The sequence below is a fragment of the Lichenostomus cassidix genome, chromosome 1Aa (assembly GCF_008360975.1).
Source record: "Lichenostomus cassidix isolate B80296 chromosome 1Aa, HeHo_3.0, whole genome shotgun sequence".
Lineage (NCBI taxonomy): Eukaryota > Metazoa > Chordata > Aves > Passeriformes > Meliphagidae > Lichenostomus > Lichenostomus cassidix.
In genome coordinates, this window is record NC_139480.1 from 51,437,632 (window position 1) to 51,455,789 (window position 18,158).

General features: G+C 42.3%; 1 protein-coding gene across 1 annotated transcript in view; it reads left to right on the top strand.

The window, feature by feature from the left end:
- The window catches only part of NTF3 (neurotrophin 3), a 47,140-nt gene extending 31,253 nt beyond the window's left edge, over positions 1-15,887 (top strand). The window contains exon 2 of the mRNA XM_085048936.1: positions 12,102-15,887. Within this exon, the coding sequence (XP_084905062.1) occupies positions 12,102-12,896 (795 nt within the window). The 3' untranslated portion in view covers positions 12,897-15,887. The remainder of the gene's footprint in view (positions 1-12,101) is intronic.
- Positions 15,888-18,158: the final 2,271 nt, after the last annotated feature.

Sequence of the window (18,158 nt, forward strand, 5' to 3'; positions counted from 1 at the left end):
CTGGAATTTGCACAGGATGCACTTGTTGCTCAGCAGTGCTGGTACCTGGTCAGGAATATAAAAAGGGGGGAGGATTGTTCCCCGTCCTCTTCCCCAGCTTTGCTCCCAGGGCTGTTCAAGCTCAGCTTGCTCAGAGCAACTCTTGCTGCAGCCAGAGGAGCAGAGACTGCTCACCCAATACTCCCTGCTGAGAGGAAGTGGGTGGAGAGGGGATGCTGAGATGACAGAAGTGCAGAGAGCCCAAGCTTCACCCCACTCTGCTTCCCTGCTCGCCAAAAGAGCTGGCTGGGAGCATGGGAGAGTAAACTGCTCCATGAAGGGAAAAAAATAAAAGCGGGGGGGGGAAGAAAAAAAATGAGGATGAAGTAATTGAATTTTGTAGCAGAGCAAAGGGAGTGCAAGCGGTGGTGCAGGGAAGATAGGGAGGAACTGTGACTGACTCACAATATATTCAGTTCTCTGCTCCTGGGGAGATGCAGCTGTGCATCTCCCCTCGTATAGGCTGTAAAGTTACACCATCGTCCAAAGTAAGCATCCCTAATTCTCCTACTTCCTGGAGCACAACAGTGTTTGGCTCCTTTTTAATCAGGGATTTCTACTGTGCAAATTGAAGTCTAGGACCAGGCTCTTCCTATGTGCAGAATTAAAAATCCTTCCCTTGATTGTTTTTTGTCGGTTCCCGGGGAAAACTACTGAACTGTTACAGCTGATTTACATTGGCCTGATCCTTTTTTAAAACTCATTCCAAGTTATTCTAAATTCCTCAAGGCACCTGAGATGTTGTGCATGAGCCAGCCATGGACACCTCTGGCAATGTTTCCCTCATCCCCTTTCCTCCCTCTGCTTGCTTCCCAGTTACTTCTGACTTTATTCAAGTAAGGTCTGTTGCCCTTTTCCAACACTTCAGTGGGAAGAAATGTGGCATGGAATTACTCCTGATTTTGTCCAACTAATTCAATGGGCTCTGGTTAAGGCCAGCAGTGTCTGGGGAAGAACCTGAAGGAAGAGGCTAATCCAGTGTGCAGGACTAACCTAAGGTTCCTTCCAACCCAAACCATTCCATGACTCTGGGATTCTGTGAATTTTGAGGTGGTTAGATGTCAGTAAGATCATTTTATAAAGTGTGCATCTGAAAAGAGGTGACCAGAAGTCTGCTAAAAATTGCTCTTTCCATTCCTGGTTCTCATACTCTGAGAATTATTTCAATCCTGCCCTTCTACGATACAATTTTTTCATAACCAGGATTTCTTCTGTGAGAAGGGATTTTCTAAAAAGCCATACAAGTTACTGACTGTGTAAGGAGAGGTCAGGCCAGCTGTGGTACATCTCATTTGCCTCTCTCACGTGCCCAGTTTAAGACTTGGCTTTTCTGTCAAATATCTGGAGATCACATGCTTGGTGAGATACCACATGTGTTAAAGTACTCCCAGTTCTAAAATTCCACTTTCAAGGATTTTTGGCGAGGGGGAGCAGGGAAGGCACTGCAGATCAACAGCAAAATGGCATCTGGATTGAAAGATAAGGAAAACCACCATGGTTTCGAAAAACCAAGGCAATTTTCAGATGAGTTTGGACCTGGCAGAGGTGCAGAGCTTGCATTAGTACAATGGGAGAACACAGAAATCAGCCCTTGACTTTGGAAAGGCTTCTAGAGACCCTAGTTTGCATATTATCACACACTTTGGATGCAATTTAGCAGAGCCTTCCACCATGAGCTGAATGTCTGAGCAGTCTGCACTGCAGCAGGGCAGCTCACAGAATTAATAAACAGATCTTCTGCTACACTGGGACCAGAATTCTCTCGCCACCCTTGAGCATTAACCCCTAAATATAGTCAAACTCACGGCAAAGTGTGAACTGAGAGTTAAAACTGGAACACTTCCATGTCTGCAGGAGAGCTGCACACTTGAAATTTCATTCACATACACATCAATGAACCAGGGGACTCCCAAGCAAAGTTCCACTTCAGGCAGATTTTTACAAGGAAAAAAATACAGAGGAGCTGGACTTACCAGAACCATCCTTACCCTCAGAACAGGCTTACATGTAAACAATTTGCTATAAACTAATGCCAATTAGCAAGACAACTTTTTTCCTCTGAATGGGCAATGGCTTTTTGAAAGATTCAGATGAAATGGGAAAAACCACACCTGTCCTGGGCACACATTGTATTTGTGAACTCTTCTCCTTAAGAAGGACTTGAGGGTCTCACTGTGCACCTGGGAGCAGTTCTAGGAGAGCCCTCATTGTGTCACTGGGAAAAGTTAGAGGTAATGTCCCAATTAACCACCTTATTTAGCTGGTCACAATAGACAAGCTCTTTCTGTACAAAGCTCCTTTTAAAGTCTGACACATTTTGCAGAGAGGCAAACTTATACCTTTCCCCCACCCCAAAACTCTTGTGTTTTATCAGAAATACAAGACTCCTTTTTCTCAGAGAATCAATTTAAAAACATCATTTCAAGCTGGTTGTGAGCAAGCTACTGCACCTGTACATTAGGCATGGAAAAGATACTAATTACACACAGCAATGCTAATTTCTCACTATGGTCTTGATGGAAACAATTCAGTTGCATGCTGTGTCTATGTTAAAATAAGAATCAAACATCAGCTGGTTTTATTCATATTGTCATTCCCTGCCTCCCTTACTGTGCAAATGCTTTGTCCAATTAATGCTGATTTCAGTGAGCTCCTTTTGGTGGTTTTAAAATATTTGGATCAGGACTGGAGTCCTTTCCTTAAGAACCTTGCATCAGACACTTTGCACCTGCAGGCCTAACAAGAATTTTTCCCTGGGGAGTTGTGAACCTTTGAGGAATAGGGAGAGGCAATTCAGAGAGCAGACTTTGATTCACGGCGTGGCCGTGGATGTATTTCTGTAGGGATTTTGGGAAACCCAGAGTCACGGGCTCTGGAAAAGCAAACACAGGTGCAGTTTTGGGGGAAATGAAGCGGGTCTGCCCTGGCAGGGCTCAGGGCTTGGAACAAACTCTCGAGCAGTAATGCTGTTCTTTCTAAGAAAATGGTGCCTTAACAATGTTAACATGGGAATTGGGTGGTGGTGGAGTCCCCAATCCTGGAGGTGTCCAGGGATTGACTGGATGTGGCACTCAGTGCTCCAGGCTGGGTGACAAAGTGGTTGACAATCATAGGTTAGACTTGATGATCTTAAACATCTCTTCCAACCTTCATGATGTTGTGAATCAGTGATTCTCTACCCTCAATGCAAACATCTGTGTTCAAGGGTCACAGTAGAGCTCTCAGAAAAAAAACCAAATAATGGCCTTTTAAAGTTATTTTAATGACAGAAATATCTCAGGTTAACTTCGAGATCTATTTTAATTCTACCCAAACAAAAACTCATTTCATTTCTAACTAGAATTCCCTATATTCTCTGTATTTCTCTTTCCTTGTGAGTGCAAATCCTGTCTGTACCCATAAACTAGGCTTAGGGATGCAAGATTTTTCTGAAGGAGACTCTAACACGTTTGAATTTGCAGCCCTTGTTTTATTCTGCTTGCTTGCTTGATTTCACTGTTTTCCTTACTCCACAAAAGGAAAAAGAAATTGGAAGGGATTAAAAAAGACAGATGTTTTCAGCTTCTAAAACAAAATAAAATAGGAACTTTTGCTTCCAATGCAAAATCCTGCAAAATTATGATGTATTGAAATTCAAAGCTCAAGAAATGGTTTTCCTTTTGAGTTTCCTAGTATCAGAAAAACTAACAAATAGTGGTTTAAAACTTCTCTTTTTTCTATGATTTTATTTTCCTAACAAAATGAGTTTCCCAGTGGCAATGTAAATGTAAAAACATGCCAGAGCATTCAGCATCACAGGGTCTTCAGGAGGCTGCTCTTTCATAGCCTAACAGGAGAGGGACAAAATTCTGATAATCTGAGAGGTTCTTCCCTTTCTCCTCCTGCTAGCAAGCTAAACAAAACCCACCTCTGGCATTTTGAAATTGAACAACGAGGACAATCTGTTACAGGGCCAGGCTTGAATTCCCTGGAATTGCGGGGAGGTGAAAGAAGTGAATTTCATCTGGAAGGCTGCTCTCAACTTTAATTATGGACAACTTAAGCCCTCAAAGCATCTCCCTGACAAAAACAAGAGGAACTGCAGCTAGGGCCTGACTTTAATACAAAACAATTAATCAGCCCTGCTTGAGCCAAAGTAGGTCCAGGTTGACTTGAAAGGTTAATGGATCTTCAAACTGTTTCAAAAAAAGACTTAGATGGAGTTTCAGTGTTGCGAGGAAACACAAAACCCAGGCCTCTTTGGTGTGGCTTTGGGTTTGTTACAAATATCTTGCAGAGCTTGAAAACTGCTTTTGATGATCAGCCTGACTTCCCTTTCCTCAGCTTAATCCCAGTTTTCCTGATTGCACTCCCTTACCTCACCCTAAAGTCAATGTTCTCTCTTCCCAAGGCTTACACTTTCCAGATCTTTGCCCTGGGTTTTCTGTCATGCCCTTTCTGCCAGCTCAAAGCAAAGGTTTGCACCTTCAAGGCAATTCCCTCAAAGGTCAGTTTTCAACCACATCAGTAGTTTTTGCTTCTCTTTCCCGTTTTTGTATGACAAGACCTTTCAACTTACAAGCAGCTTTCCCAGTTTTACTGCTGTGCTACAAGAAGCAGCAATTCCCTTCCAGCTCTGCTATGAAAGGCTTTAGTATTTGCATTTATTAAATACTGTGCTTTTCCAAAGTTTTAGATCATTCCTGGGTCTGATCAGGTATTGCTCCTTTCTAAGTTTCTTTTCCCCTCTGTATATCACTGCTCAATACCAATATTCCCCCAGCACATGAGCTTTTAATTTCTAGTTCAGCTTTCATTTTGCAATTTTCTGCCAGTATTTTATGTCTCCATCTCCCCAGCAGAGACTGTATTTCTCTTTCTCACTGCTGTTTGCATCCCCTCCAAATTCAGCTGCAAATTAAATTTGTTTGCTGCTTAGTCCTACTGCAATTAACAAACAGTAATGAAAAGATAAACCAACACACAGTTTATCAGCTTCAATTATCCACTACCATGTTTTACTCCTGGAGTTTTCTATTCTTCTGTTTGCAAATTACTTCTAGGAAAAAATTTCAAGTGCAAACATCTGGGAAAATCTTCTGCTTTTCGAAAAATTAGCACAGGTTTAGTCAAGTCAAGCAATTGATTTAGCTGTGGATATGACCTTTAGATTTCTCTGTACTTTGGGCAGTTTTAGAGCTACATGGTGAATAATACAAAGAAATACTTCAGTTTTTGTGGAAATTATTTACCCAACTACAGCTTTATCTCTTTGTTGCAACTAAGATGGGCCTGACTGCTCACTGGGGATGGCATTATATTTATTTTCATTGATCTATCAAATTTTCAAAAAGCATTACAGGTGGATTTCCCAGATCCAGCCAGTCCAACATGAAATCCCCAACGTGGATGACTTTGCAAATATCAGCTGATTTCTGCATATTCCACTCTCTGCTCTTTCAAAATGGGGACAATGGCAGTCCTCCTACTTTGTCAGTAATGATCAAGATAAATATTTATGGATTGCTTCAATATCAGGAATGTGAGAATCACAGAATGGCCTGGGTTGGAATGGACCTTAAAGAACATCTGGTTCCACTCCCCTGCCATGGGCAGGGACACCTTCCACTGTCCCAGGTTGCTTAGAGCCACATCCAACCTGGCCTGGAACACTGCCAGGGATGGGGCAGCCACAGCTTCTCTGGGCAACCTGGGGCAGGCCCTCTGCACCCTCACAGGGAAAAATTTCTGTAATAATTTTTACCTAGAGTAATAAAACCCCAACATCATTCCACATAGTTCCTTCCTTTGCAGATATAGGAAGTAAAACACAGACATTTTGACTCATTAAAAGTCTTCCACCAAATCAGGGAAATTGGGATCTCAGCCTTCAAACCCCTTGTTCTGACCTCCTCAATACACAGATTAATCAGTCAACTGCTTAATCCAAAATGATACCACGGCAGTCGAGGCACAGACAGACAGGTGTAAACACAGGAGTATGTCACAAAAACATCAGTGAGGGAAGGAATTGGAATGGAAAAGGACTTTGCTGTGACTGAGAGAAGCCTGCCTGCTCCTGTAGCTGATTATAGACCTGGGATTGTAGCTGGGATGGCTGATATTGAATTGGACATTGTGAATAGTCCAGTCCCCCAGAGGGATTGTGAGAGGATGCTGGGGAGTGCCAAATGCCTCCAGGGAGCTCTCAAGTACCCTGATGTTGGTGGCGGGGGAGGGAGGAGCAGGGCCAAAACTGGACAGAATTCACTGTGCACAAGGTGTGAGAAGCAGCTGCTCTTCCAAAGAGTGAGGTAAGCACTGAGAAACTGCTCCTGACCTTGCTGTTGGAATCAGGCATGTATGTGTACAGCCACCTCATCTTGATCTCCACAAAAATACAGATGTATCTGTGGAAAGATCAAACCTAGACAGACAGAGGCCATTGCAATCACCTGTGTGGCTCCACACAGCTCACTGGACTGCTCAGAGCAGACTGCTCCTTGCCGCAGATGTGTTGCCACAAAAGTGGCCCTCAGGAAGATGTCACCAGTTGGGAAAGCCTTCTCCAGTGACCAGGAGGGTCATGGTCACCCCCATGGTGTTGTGGGTTGGTTCAAAGTGCAGATGAATTTTACACATTTGGGTGAGCAGCTGTCCAGCTGTGCTTTGCTCAGCCAGGCATTTGAAGAGGGAATGTCAGTGCCTCTGTGGGCTGAACTCCATTTCCGTAAGAAATCAGGTATCCCACTAGGTATATCCCATTCACTGGAGGCTACTGGGGCTCAGATGTGTCATCTCTTCTGAAAAAGGCCTTGAGGAATGCATAATTCACGAATGCACCTCTGAGCTGTCGCAGAGATGAGCCAGCTTTGCTGGGCTTCCCTCAGGTGTGTAGCTGTGCTGCCCTGCCCGTGTGCCAGAAGGATGGATGAGTTTCACATCCCCTCACTCCAACTCACAGCTTGGTTGGCCCTCAGGGTGGGAGGGTGAACACTTAGGGCTTCCATAACTCACTCCCACATGATTTTGTCTCTGAATTCTTCAGCTTCTTAGAGGGCCTGGCTCTTGTGAAAGCTTCAGCTTCAATCTGGATGTGTTGAAATTTCCATGTCCTGAGGAGTGGAAATGTTCAGGAAGGTCACAGAGTCTTTGGGAACGTTTAGCACTCTGCAGCAATCTACCATAATAATAATAATAATAATAATAATAATAATAATAATAAACAACTACCTTAATCCACATTCTACAAGCAGTTGATTACTATTCCGAAATACACTGCAAATTTTCAGACACAGTTATTTCATACTCCCATCTTTTTGAACACCCAGAATGCAGTGACACTTTTCTTATTCTGTACCTTTTCCACGTGCCCCAAAGCACAGAGGAGGAAGGCTGCATTGCTACCCAATGGAGTAATTAGGAAGATGGAATCTGCAGGGCATTCCATGACTTGGGAGGTTGTAAAAGCAGTGCTCAGCAAACAATGACAATAATTACACTCTCCTCTTTGGTAAAAGCCTGCAAAAGCTGTCAGCCACCACAAAGGATCATTAGTTGCTTGGTCTGAAGAACAGAAGCTGCTCCTAAATTTTTTAGAAAGTGCCAAACACTTCAAGCTGACTAACATAAATCATGTGGGGTATTACAATGCTGAATGTAAAATTCACCAGTCACTCTTCCTTCTATTCCAGTTCCTCTTAGCAATGACTTACAAGTAAATACTTAGACAGTCTCTCACAGTACTAGGATTTTATGCTTTTTGCAGAGTGTTTTAAATGATGCTTCGCTCTTTCCCTGGGTAGAGCATTCAGAGACTGACCAAAATAAAGCAATACACATATTTTTAAAATCACCACAAACAAAGGTTTTCACTGCTGTGTAAAGTGGTGAGTCTGAAAAGAGCAGAAAGTGGTTTGCCAGAGTTTATTAGGGATGGAACTTATTGGTGGAAGGAAGAGGTAAGCTTATTTACTTCTCCTAAATTTAGACCTTCCCTGAGCCACCTAGCTCAGACAGCATTAATGCCCTGCTAACACTGCAGTGCTAGGCAGGAATACAAACCAGTAGAACAGAGTAAAGCTAAGCCACAGCTGGGAGATCAACCAGCTTCGCAATGCATGAGCTTTTCTTTTGTCTGCTGTTTGCTTTTCCCTTCTGTGCCACAAACGTCAGCAATCCTCAAGTCAAACTTGCTCAGTGCAAAGCGGCCACAAACACAGCCAAAATGAGCTTTTTTCAGGAATTTACGTGTGGAGAATGCCAAGAGGAACCTTGAAGAACAACAGGAATATCTCACGAACATCAGCTAACCAGGAAAAATGTAGCTCGGATGAAATCTTTCTACCTGAAATGAATAATCTGAATTGAAAAAAAAAAAAAAAAAAGCATGTGAAGGATTAAACTCTTGGGAGATTTTTATACCATTCTCCAAAAGGCCAAAGAAAGAGCTGCTTGTGCTGAAGTAGCTTCTGCTGAGGTCCATACAATGCTGTGCCCCAGGAACCTGGAAGTTGAGTCAGTCTTCTCTTAGACAGGGCACATATGTTGAAATCTTGCCTCCCATCCAAATCCCCTCTATAGATAATTTACTCCCTGGACTGCACTGAGTAAGCACTTGTTCTGCTTTGTGAATTGCGTTGTGGAACTTCTGAGGCGTGGCCAGAAACACTGGAATTATTTGCTTTGAAAATATGAAAAGATAAACATTTTAATGTTTTACATTTTCCTCTCCTTTTTACAGATTTAACAACGCACACACCAAATAAATTTCAAATTATCTGCAGCTCCATTTTGGGCAAAGAGCCATTCATCAAATGCAATACTCCCCAGACCTGCAAACAAATATACTTTTAATGTGTCTTATAACCAGATTACAGCCAAGGCCATAAACCAGCTGCAGTTTCCCTCTAACATCCATTTCTTCTCTCTAGAATAGTGCCTTAGACATACTCTGAGCTGCTGGGCTTTACAGACAGCCTGAGAATTTTTAATCATGGACTGGAACTTCTGAACACCACTTATCAACCTCCTAGGCTGGAGAAACTGCCTGAAAACTTTAAGTTCAAGAAGCCTTTGTGTTTTCTCCCAAAGTTTTGGACCCAGAAAAATAAAAAATTGTTCTGAAACATTTTTATTTTTGCAGCAAATGATTTCCTATGCATAAATCAAAATGCAGTTCAAAATTCAGCCTAAGTTAACATCTTTCCCACCAAATCCATGAGACATTTCACATAAAGTTCCGGAAAATGCTTTTCAACATTTCTGCCGTTAATGAGGTTCCTCCACGGAGAAGGAAAACAGCTCATTCGAACAGCTCCAACTCTCAGGCCCCCAGCCCTGCCTTTCTGTGTGCAGCACAACATTAAAGAGAGCCTGCAGGAACTCCAGCCTTGCTTTTCCCACCTCATCACCTGCTCCAACTTGTGTATTTTGCCAGTGCCACTTAGTTTTGAAACTGAGCAGAGCAGGGATTGCATGCAGCTGCATGTTGGCATGAATAATGCTCCTGGATTTTGGGCTTTTTTTCCTTTGAGCTCCTGTCAGGCCTTTGCTCACCATCCTGTGGGCTCCTGTGTTGTGCCAGCAGTGGATCCTGGCTGCTGCGCGAGATCCTCCCAATGACATCTGTTTAATAATATTTTTACCATTTTTAAAAGCAGATCCTGTACTGAGGGAAGACAAAATCGCATGGCAATTTTTTATCCAGAAGGGTCTGGTCTCTGAGATCCATCTACATTAAGTCAGTATTTATTTAGGTGTGACAGTAATTGTATGGTAACTGAACATCTTCGATGCTTTTTTCCCCCTCCAAAGCAAAACACTGCTGCAAGCAACAGTCTAGATTTAGGTGAACTCATACTCTGACAAACTGAGAAGGGAGAAAACACATTTCTTGTCCATAAAAGGACAGCTCACACATCCACAGAGGGTAGCTCTGATTTTGCTGCAGTTCCAAACTATGAAGTGGGGACTCAGTCTTGTGAAAAGGAGTTTTGCTTAGAGTGGATAGAAGGTTGTACAGTAAGAGATTTTTTTCTGGTTGGGTTTTTTTCCCTTAAAAAGAAAAATGGTTCACCCTCTTAAACTGAAAATTGTGATTTTTTTTAAAAATTTTTTTTTTAGTGGAAAATTTTCTATTCAACAGGTACTCACAGTGTCACAGCAGGTTGAGGGAGAGGATCCTTCCCCTCATCTCAGCACTGGTGAGGCACATCTGGAGTGCTGTGTCCAGTTCTGGGCTCCTTAGTATAGGAGCGAGTCCATGGAAATTATTATGGATGGGGGCAACTGTACTGTGAGGAGAAGCTGAGAGAGCTGGGGCTGTTCATGCTATAGAAGAGAAGGCTCAGGGGGATTTAGAAGTGTAGAAATACCTCACAGGACGGAGTAATAAAGATGGAGCCAAGCCCTACTCAGAGGTGTCTGTGAAATGACAAGAGGTGATGGGAATAAATCGAGATATAAGAAATACTGCTTATATATATATATATATATATTTTTTTTTTTTTTTTTTGAGTTTAAGGGTGGTCAAATACTGGAACAGGTTGCCTAGAGGGTAGTGGAGTCTCCATCCATGGACATATTCCAAACCTAACTAGGAACAGCTCTCTGCAAGCTGCCCTGGGTGATACTGCTGTGAGCGTTGAGATTGGACTAGATGATGTCCTGAGGAGCCTTCCAACTTCACCTGTCCCACAGTCTGTGACTCTGTGCCCTCATCCCAGAGTGCCAGAGGTCTCTGACACGTTGTGAATGTGTTTTCAGTGCAGGCAAATCAAATTCAACACTTTTCTGAGTCACCTGAAGCAGTACTACAGTCAGGGTTTATCACATCCTATGAGGTTGCTCGGAGTTTTATATTTCCTCCTTCAACCTACTATTTGTGCTGCATGTTTATAAAACAGTGCTTCCATCACTTTGTATTTTACATTGAAAATTGATTTCATTTCGATATAAATGCATATGCCAAATATGCAGGTGTCCACAAGGAGAAAAAACACCTCCCTAGACAGTTGCTCGTGGCTCTCAGCTACAGAAACAAGATGACAGAAAGGCTTAAAAAGAAATTACAAATGAGCTTCTAGAATATGGATAGAAGGTAGGATTGTAAGGTGACCACAGGAATCCATACAGAGCAGTACATGGCAAAGTACAAAGAAGCAGCACACTCTTAGGTATAATTTTCAAAATGCTGAACCTTTAAAGAAAACTCTTCCATTTTAAGGAGTGGTGGGGAGAGGGGTGTCCTCAATCCGTCCTTGAATATTTCTACTTGCTGTTAGCTTTGTTTCACCTTATATAAAAATAATGAAGAAACTTCTTTAAAAACAACCAATAAACCAGTCCCCAGTCCCGAAAACAACCCCTCCAAAGTAGTCAGGGAATCCATTTGAATTCCCCACCTGTATTATAGAGGCCACATCACCACTCTTGACTGCACCATTTGCCTTTGAGAATCCATTCCCTTACCAGAGAGAAAAAGAGAACAAAAGCACTATTGAAATACAGAGTTTGTTTCCTTCTTACGGCACCATTAAACAGAAGCCATTTGATAACTATGAATTTGATGGGCTTGAGAGATCTCAGCACACAAAACCTGACAACATTTAGGAAAGCCAGAGCTTTTTCATTTTACACAGTGAGACAGTTTTCTACTCTGCATAATCCAGCAGTTTTGAAACTAAAACTTCTCTGTGGAATGAGCTCTGTGGAAGTAACTTGGCCTCTCTCTGCTGCCAAGTCCTGGCCATACTATCCCAAGAGCTTCCTACCTCTGCAGAGAAAGGGCTTAACTGATATATGTGCTGCTATGCATGGAAAGAGGAAAAGGAAGGCCACCCTGAAAAGGGCCTAAAATATAGATGAAACACTGAAAAAAAATTCAGAAAAGAGCTGCACTCATTATAAAGTATAACAAATAGTATCTTCAAAGAAACACGTAGCCTGTGTTTCTATATCTTTATATATGTATCTTTAAAGACACAGATGTTACTGAAAAAAAATCCCAATTTTCATGTTCCCAGCCTCTAGCAAACCTCCCTCTTGGACTGTTTTAACATTGGCTTTCTGTTTCTTTGCAGATCTTACAGGTGAACAAGGTGATGTCCATCTTGTTTTATGTGATATTTCTCGCTTACCTTCGTGGCATCCAGTCTTCCAACATGGATCAGAGGAGTTTGCCAGAAGATTCGATAAATTCTCTTATTATTAAACTCATCCAGGCAGACATTTTGAAAAACAAGCTTTCTAAGCAGATGGTAGATATTAAGGAAAACTATCAAAACACAGTGCAGAAAACAGACACTCAGCAAGACGTGGATGGAGAGGAAAATGTGAAATCAGACTTCCAGCCAGTTATCTCAGTGGATACAGATCTCTTACGGCAGCAGAGACGCTACAACTCTCCCCGAGTCCTCCTGAGCGACAACACGCCGCTGGAGCCGCCGCCGCTGTACCTCATGGAGGATTACATCGGGAATTCCGTGGTGGTGAACAGAACCTCCCGGCGGAAGAGGTACGCGGAGCACAGGGGCCACCGGGGGGAATACTCCGTTTGTGACAGCGAAAGCTTGTGGGTCACGGACAAATCCTCCGCCATCGACATTAGGGGACACCAGGTGACTGTTCTGGGAGAAATTAAAACGGGCAACTCTCCAGTTAAGCAATACTTTTACGAGACGAGGTGTAAAGAGGCCAAGCCCGTGAAAAACGGCTGCCGCGGCATTGATGACAAGCACTGGAACTCCCAATGCAAGACATCCCAAACTTATGTCAGAGCACTGACTTCAGAAAACAACAAACTGGTGGGCTGGAGGTGGATAAGGATAGACACCTCCTGCGTGTGCGCCTTGTCCAGGAAAATAGGAAGAACATAAATCTGCATCTCTTTGCTATATAAATTATTACTTTAAATTATATGATATGCATGTAGCATATAAATGTTTATATTGTTTTATATATATTATAAGTTGACCTTATTTATTAAACTTCAGCAAATCTACAGTATATAAGCTTTCTCTCTCAATAAAAAAGAGCAAAGGGTGTGTGCCTCTGCTGTGGCCAACTCCAGGGTTTTTTTAGACTATGTTTGTGACACTGCTTGTCAGCAGCATACCGTAACCTTCCTGTAAAATCTGTGTAAAATCAGTATTTTTCATTCAGTATTGTCAAACCAGTGACTGTCATTTAGTAAACTTGTTAAAAATCAGATCAATGCCAAGAGTTGTGTACATATTTATATTCCCTGCTCTATACATTCATATTTAATTGGATGCAGCGTTTACTCCTCAGCACCAAAAAAAATAATGGACCAAAATACATGTTGTAGCCTGCAGATGATGTTAAATTTACAGGAATAAGGTAGCCCTAAAATAAAGTTTCGATGTATTATGCCAGTTTTGCCAGTGAAATTACCATTTTCCCTCTATTAGCATTTCAGAATGGCTGCTAGTAATCCAGGAACATGCATTTGTGTTTTAGAAGCACATTTGTTTTGCAACTGTTCCTAATGCTTCCAGTGCATCATTGAAAAATTACGAAAAAAATCTGAAATATTTGTAGCCAAAACTTACTGAAGGCAAGAGCTGATCCAAAGGGATTATTAACATAATACATAAAAGATGGTATGTTGGGATCAGCCTCTTCCTCCTCACATGAATCAATTATCTTCTGCTTGTGTTGTTGGATCGTTCCTCTCTGTCTGGGTTTTTAAATTAGAAGCAAAGCTGGTGGTGTCTTAACCTTAAAAGAGCCCATGGCTTGCAAATTTTAGTAAGGAAAGACATTATATCCTTGCCTGGATATCAAAGCCACACACCCATATGAAGGTTTTCTTTTCCTCAGCAATCTATTCTCCATCTTTCACAGGGGGAAAAATGTGTTGAACTGCTGGAGAAAGCAGGTACCTTTCATAGGAACATGAACTGGATGGTGGCTAAAATCCATGTAGTCTGTAGCTATCCCGAAGTTCCCCAATTGAACAGATGAGTTGTTTAGAACAGACAAATGTACTAGGGTGTATTTACATCAAACTCTTCCTCAGATTGTCATGTAGCTCCACTGGGGACAGGAATGATGACACTGCTTGAAGAGATGGCCCATTCCACACTAGCTGTGCAATGCCCTGGATGGGATCCCACTCCCAGGAAGTAAATGAGAGCTCCTGGCTGGGAACGGAATTCGGATTGGGCTGCACATTATCTGTGTCCAGATAGATCCAACACACAGCCAGGGCTGGGAAATACCAGCTCGTCCAAAAGTTTTACCCTCAGCTTTTTTCTGAGGGTTTTACACTACAGCTTTCACTGCCGTAGTGTGTTCAGCATCAAAAATGGAAATGAGATCAGAGCTGTCAAACACGAGGTTGAAGGATACCTTTCGAGAATTATCTCGATTTTACCTTTTGAGAGCCATCTCAGTTTTCAGCATGAGGCCAGGGTATTTACAGCTTTCACTCCTGGAAAACCAGCTTCAAACATGCAACAGGCCCCAAAAGGCAGCAAACTGTGAGGTCTCCCCTAATCCCTCACCGAGAGTGTTGCACACCATAAAACCACCAGGGAGCTGGGCAGGTTGCCTCGAGGCCAAGCACTGGAATATTTGTATATTTGTATCTTGGAAATCCAGGTTGGAGCACATGGGTATTTTCTTCAGGGGAGGCCAGAAGCAAAGCTTTTGAGAACCATCTCGATTTTCAGCATGAGGCCAGGGTATTTACCTCACAGGAAATATCATCACCTCGCTGCACTAAATCCTAATTTTGCTTCAAGCAATAACTTCAGGGGGGTTCAGTACCAAGGCAGGCATTGAAATGAAAGAGAGGATGTAATATAACAAGGAACTCAGTATCTGAGAGAGCTGATTAAAATATTTCTTATTTCTTGGCAAGCATTAAAAAAAAAATCAACCCCACAGAGCTTTAGCTAGTTTTCCTAGTAGGAAAGTTTAAGTTTTAACTAACCTCTTTGGCTTGGGGATATAAGCATATTTTTCACTGGATTTTTTTTGGTAAGTGAAAAGCTTGATTTGACACCCTGAATTCCCAAATAAAGGTCCTTTGCAGATGCTGGGAGCAATTGAGAGCTGGTATTGTCATGGTTCATTAACTTTAGAGATCTCCTTGATTCACTATGCCAAATAGGTCTGTCTCCATGTGAGAATAGGAGGTAGGAAGACCAATTTATCTTGGTGAAATCCCGTTAATCAGAAACTACCTTGTTCCTGCAGTGTGAATGTCACTTTTGTTTACATCAGTGTAAATCCAGTGAAATTCTACTGAAGACAGGGCAGAAAACATAACTTCATAACAACGTAAGCAACATCGGAGTGGATTCTAAATGCCTTTATTTCTGCTCACTGAAAATCAAGGGAGGTTCATTTTTTAAAGGTCCAGAGAAAACCATTTGTCATTTTCCCCTGTAAATCAAATAACAGGAACTGGTCTTTGACTCTTGACTTTCACAAGTATTTTACAAGCAGCCAGCAAAAATGTCTCAGAGTAAATATGCCTGTCATCTGAAACACATGAGATGAGAAAGGAGCGTGGTGTGCACGGTTATTAGATCGGCTGCCTCTTTCCCACCCCAGGAAAACAATGAGCGGAAGTGTTACCCCCTGGATCTGATCCAGCTTCCACTAAAGTCAATGGGAAAAAAAAAAAAATAATCTCACCTTCTCCGGTGGAAGCTGGATCAGGCCCCAAGTGAAGAAAAACCTGCAGATCTTGACCAGAGAGCAAAGCAATCCCACACATCAGAAACGCGTTCCTGTAAATCCTGTGTACGCATAAGATGCTGTATAATTTTGTAACAAGTTTGTAAACAAAGCCTGTAATAAATTTGTTAAGGTCTAATTATCTTTTCACTGTAGCCGGGGGTGGTTTTATTGTCAACTTTGGTCATGGCACAATGGGTTCAAAATTCCTATCTGACTTTTCTTTTGTTTGTGTTTAGTAATTAAGCAAAATATTCAGCTCTCAACACCAGTTTAATTTAAGCATTCGAAAAATCACTTCCATTAGGCAGCTCAGATGCTCCGTCAATATTGTTTTGCCAATAGATCATTATAAACACATATTTTATTTAGATTTTCTCCCAAATGACCAAATGCTATTCTGAAATCGCCTGTCTGTGTCAAACTGTATTTTCTCTACTTTTTTCCCCCTAGTTTTTTTCCAGTACATTTAGTAACAGCAAAAAATGCTCCACTGAGGTTTTGGGAAACCATCTGCATTTATTTTATCACCTTTGAACATGTGTTCAGGAATGAAGTCTGTGCAGAGAGTTTACTGCTACCAAGAGATTTGTGCGGCTGCACCAGGAAGAAACTTTGACTGGACTTTGCAGAGTGTGTGCTCAAAACCACTCTGCTCATACTCTGTTATTTCCATTCTTTAGCAACCCGAGGCTTTTGCATTGTGTATCTGCAGACAATACCAAACAGGAAACGAGCCTGATTGGGAGTTTCAAAATTAAAAATTTCGTGATAACGACCTGCCGTTTCTGACCTCTCAGCGAACGCATTCGAGCAGCAAAGTCAAGCACAGGAACATTCATTTTGTTTAATAGAAACATTGTGGCAAAATCAATGGGATTCTGTGTTCTCCATGCTTGGTAAACGTGTGTAATTCATCATGGATGTGGGGCAGGCGGAGGAGGAAGAGGAAGAGGAGGAGGAGGAGGAGAGGATAATAAGCACTACAGCTTGTGAGAAGTAAAAGGCTGAGCTCTGGCTGGGAGCATTTTAAAGTGTGGAGGGGTTGTTCTCTGAAATGCTTTGTCTGTATTTCGTTACAGCAGATGGCAGAATGACGAAGCAAGCACAGATGTGGTGTAGAAAAACTGAGCAATATGAGGATAACAAAAAACTTTCCCGGGAAACTCGGCCATTTGCTACCATTGTGGGTCCCTGCAGTTCTGGGCAGGTGACTGCAGAGCTCAGCAATGACATCCCTAGTTTAATGATTTAAGTAATCTCCATGGAAAGAAACAACAACAAAAAAAAAAAAAAAAGGAGTCTTTTTCCTGAAGCTCATTACATTCATGAATTGGATAATTTTCCTCTTTTTTTTTTTTTTTTTTTGTCCCTTGGAGTTCTTTTGTTTGTTCGTTTTTGGCAATCTCTATCTGCTTTAACACCACTGATGAAAAGCAAGCGGTAATGCTTTGCATGAATGTCCCCAAATATAGATTTCTCCTTTGTTTTAGTGCTGAGCTTTGAAGGCAGCGGCACCTGAAAGCCATCCTTTCACCACAGAACCGGCCTTTTGATGTCGTGACCTCATGTTTCCGGACACTGGGATCACAGGGTCCTATTTTGGACTCCTTACCCACACAATTAGGTGAGATGGTGATCAGGCTGATTGAGAAGTGGCTGCGTACACAACAACCAAGGAGCAAAGAGAGAGTGAGGCAGCCCTGTGCCATCTTTGCATCCACCTTCACACATCTCTTGCTCTGATTTCAGTCTTGAGTTGCATGATCAAGTGCTGGTGATAAAGGGTTGCTTTTTGCACGTCCAAGGTTTCATATGCCCAGGATATCCTGGAATGGTTTGAGTTGGGGGTGACCTTAAAGATCATCTCATTCCAACCTCCTGCCATGGGCAGGGATATCTTCCCTTATCCCAGCTCGCTCAGAGCCACATCCAGTCTGGCCTTGAGCATTTCCAGGGATGATGTTTGACAGGAGGACAAGTTCTCAGTTCACATAACCGTGCTTTGTGTGAATCTGGGTATTCCTTCTGAAAAAGGCTGCTGTGGTTGCAATGCTGATCCTCTCCAAAACACAGCAAGTTGTCACTCTTCACGTGCGTCACAGGGAGCAGAGAGAGCCATTGACAGAGCAGCTAATTCAGCCAGGGGAGGCTGCTGAGGAAGCAGGTAGCATGCCCCTTTCCTCTTAGCAAAAATATTCCCATGGAGGGTGTGAGAAAATCAAAGCAAGGGCTGAAAAATACAGGGAGTCATAGCTGTAGGGTAGCAAACATCTTGCAGGGATTTTGGAAAGTGAGGGAGAATTCAGCTGTTCAACTGTAACATCAGATGAAAGGCTCTTCCCTGCTATGATAAGGGTTAAATAAATACCATTAGATCATCTGTAGCAGCAATTCAAAAGCAAAATGCACCTCTGTTAATTGGG